Raw genomic sequence first — 2,064 nt, 5'->3', positions numbered from 1 at the left:
AACACAGTTAGACACTCACCTGGTTGACCACGTATTTCAAAAGACTGATACATCTCTCGTGTTCATCATCTGGGCTGAACATGCCAACGTAAAAACAGAGGACAGGGACTCGTGAACAGACACGAGGTACATACACAGAGAAGACACACATGGAAAGATATTTCTGGGCAGCCCAGAGGGACAACCAGAGCAACAGCACACCAAGAGACATCCACACATGCAGAGGCACACACAGCGAGCTGTTGGTTTGAATGACGGCGTTCGCTCGAGTGAAGTTTCGACCAGTGGACACAACTCGAAGCCCCCCCCCCCCCCCCCCCCACGTGCACGAGAGACGCCGCCTTGGAGTGACACCGCCGCCGCTGCTGCTGCTGCTGCTGCCGAGCTCACTTTGTCCCCGAGGAGGCTCTGGAGTTGCTGATGAAGCGGGAGAGCTGCCCCACGCCCTCCAGGAGGCCCTCTCCGGTGCGGGCGCAGCAGCCCTGCACCAGCCACTCGCGCCCGTGCCGCGTCTTCACCGCCTTCATCGCCTCCGCCACCTCCGCGGTGGCCGCTGCCCGCGGGAGGTCCTGCTTGTTGGCGAGGAGCACGAAGGGCACCCGCGTCATCTCGGGGCTGTCCAGGATGGCGTCCAGCTCCTTGAGAGCCTCCGGGAAGTGCTCCCGGTCCGCGCTGTCCAGCACGAAGAGGAGCCCGTCCGTGTTCTGGAAGTAGTGCCTCCAGAGAGCGCGGATCTTCTGCTGGCCGCCCACGTCCCACACGGTGAAGGTGACGTTCCTGATGGGCTGCACGGTCTCCACGTTGAAGCCGATGGTCGGGATGGTCACCACGGATTCGTCGAGCTTGAGCTTGTACAGGATGCTGGTTTTCCCGGCCGCGTCCAAACCCAGCAGCAGCACGCGCGCTTGCTGAGTGAACATTCCGTCCAGCAGCGACGCCACTCGCGACGCAAGGAGACCCATTGTCACCGCTCGGCTCGGGCTGCGGCTCGGGTCGTCGTGCCGACAACTCCCCCCGGGCGAGCTCACGCGGGCACCTGCACGCGACGCGCTCCCAGCAGCAGCAGCAGCAGCCCCTCGGCACCACGTGCAGGATGACCACGACGAAGACGGATCTCGTGCCGAGCTCGCGTGGGGGATGTCCGAATCGTCCCTTGCGATGACTGCCGCGGTCTGACTCGTCACTGCCGCGTATATATCGGCGGCGGCGGTGGAGGCGGTGGAGGCGAGAGACGGCGGTGACATGGCCCCTGGTGAGCTGGAGGTTCGTGCGTAGGCGCCACTGTCAGGTGACGGCCCTTCCCGGCGCTCACCGCGGGGCCACGCGGCGACTTGTGCATCACGCGGCGCCTCCTCCTCCTGGCGCCCCCGCGCGGAGCCCCCAGGGCGGCGGTGGCGGTGACGGAGCCCCCAGGGCGCGGGGGGGGCGACCCGCAGCTGCCCCCCCCTCACCCCTCTCGCGTCGCTCGGCCTCGCCCGCGATCACCACGCGTGGCCACGTACGGTGCGGAAGAAGTTCAACTTACGCACACAGATACATACACAGATACATACATACAACATACATAGTTACACACAGTTACATACATACAATATACATACAACATACATACACTGGTACATAGATACATACACAGATACATACAACATACAGACACAGTTACATACTAGACGTGTTTTGGGTTAAATCGCGTAAATATAAATGTGTCGTTAAACCACCCGACACAGCCAACTAGGAAGGGGTTTGTCACGTAAACAGAACGTGGCCAATTCGTGACGAGCACAGCACTAATCGGTTGTGTGCTGGAGAGCAAATCCACAACATTCACAACGAACTTACAGACTAACACACACAACACGACGCACAATACGCGCAGCTGCCATGCCCGGGTAACAAACACAACAACAAGCGACACGTGAGGCGTCACTCTGGATTATCAGTGACAAGCGTTAACCAATCCGTGTTGAGTGATTTAGATGATCATTTTATTATTTTTCTCGCGCAAGTCCAGACTTGCTGGGGTCTCGCCTGCGCCGCCTGTGGTGTGCGTGCACCTTGGACTCG

General features: G+C 60.3%; 1 protein-coding gene across 1 annotated transcript; it reads right to left on the bottom strand.

Moving 5' to 3' along the window:
• Positions 1-386: 386 nt before the first annotated feature.
• On the bottom strand, positions 387-1,833 carry LOC133361476 (uncharacterized). Its single transcript, XM_061580393.1, has one exon. The coding sequence runs from the start codon at positions 1,242-1,244 to the stop codon at positions 387-389; it is 858 nt and encodes a 285-aa protein (XP_061436377.1). The 5' UTR covers positions 1,245-1,833.
• Positions 1,834-2,064: the final 231 nt, after the last annotated feature.

Source organism: Lethenteron reissneri, unplaced genomic scaffold (assembly GCF_015708825.2).
Source record: "Lethenteron reissneri isolate LAM-NWPU_2019-01 unplaced genomic scaffold, ASM1570882v1 scaffold_1099, whole genome shotgun sequence".
Classification (NCBI taxonomy): Eukaryota; Metazoa; Chordata; class Hyperoartia; order Petromyzontiformes; family Petromyzontidae; genus Lethenteron; species Lethenteron reissneri.
Note: the sequence above shows the minus strand (reverse complement) of the source record. Positions and strands in the feature narration are given on the sequence as shown.

Bases quoted from the DNA above. Each gene is read 5' to 3' on its own strand.
- LOC133361476 (XM_061580393.1), bottom strand. From the start codon at position 1,244: ATGTCACCGCCGTCTCTCGCCTCCACCGCCTCCACCGCCGCCGCCGAT.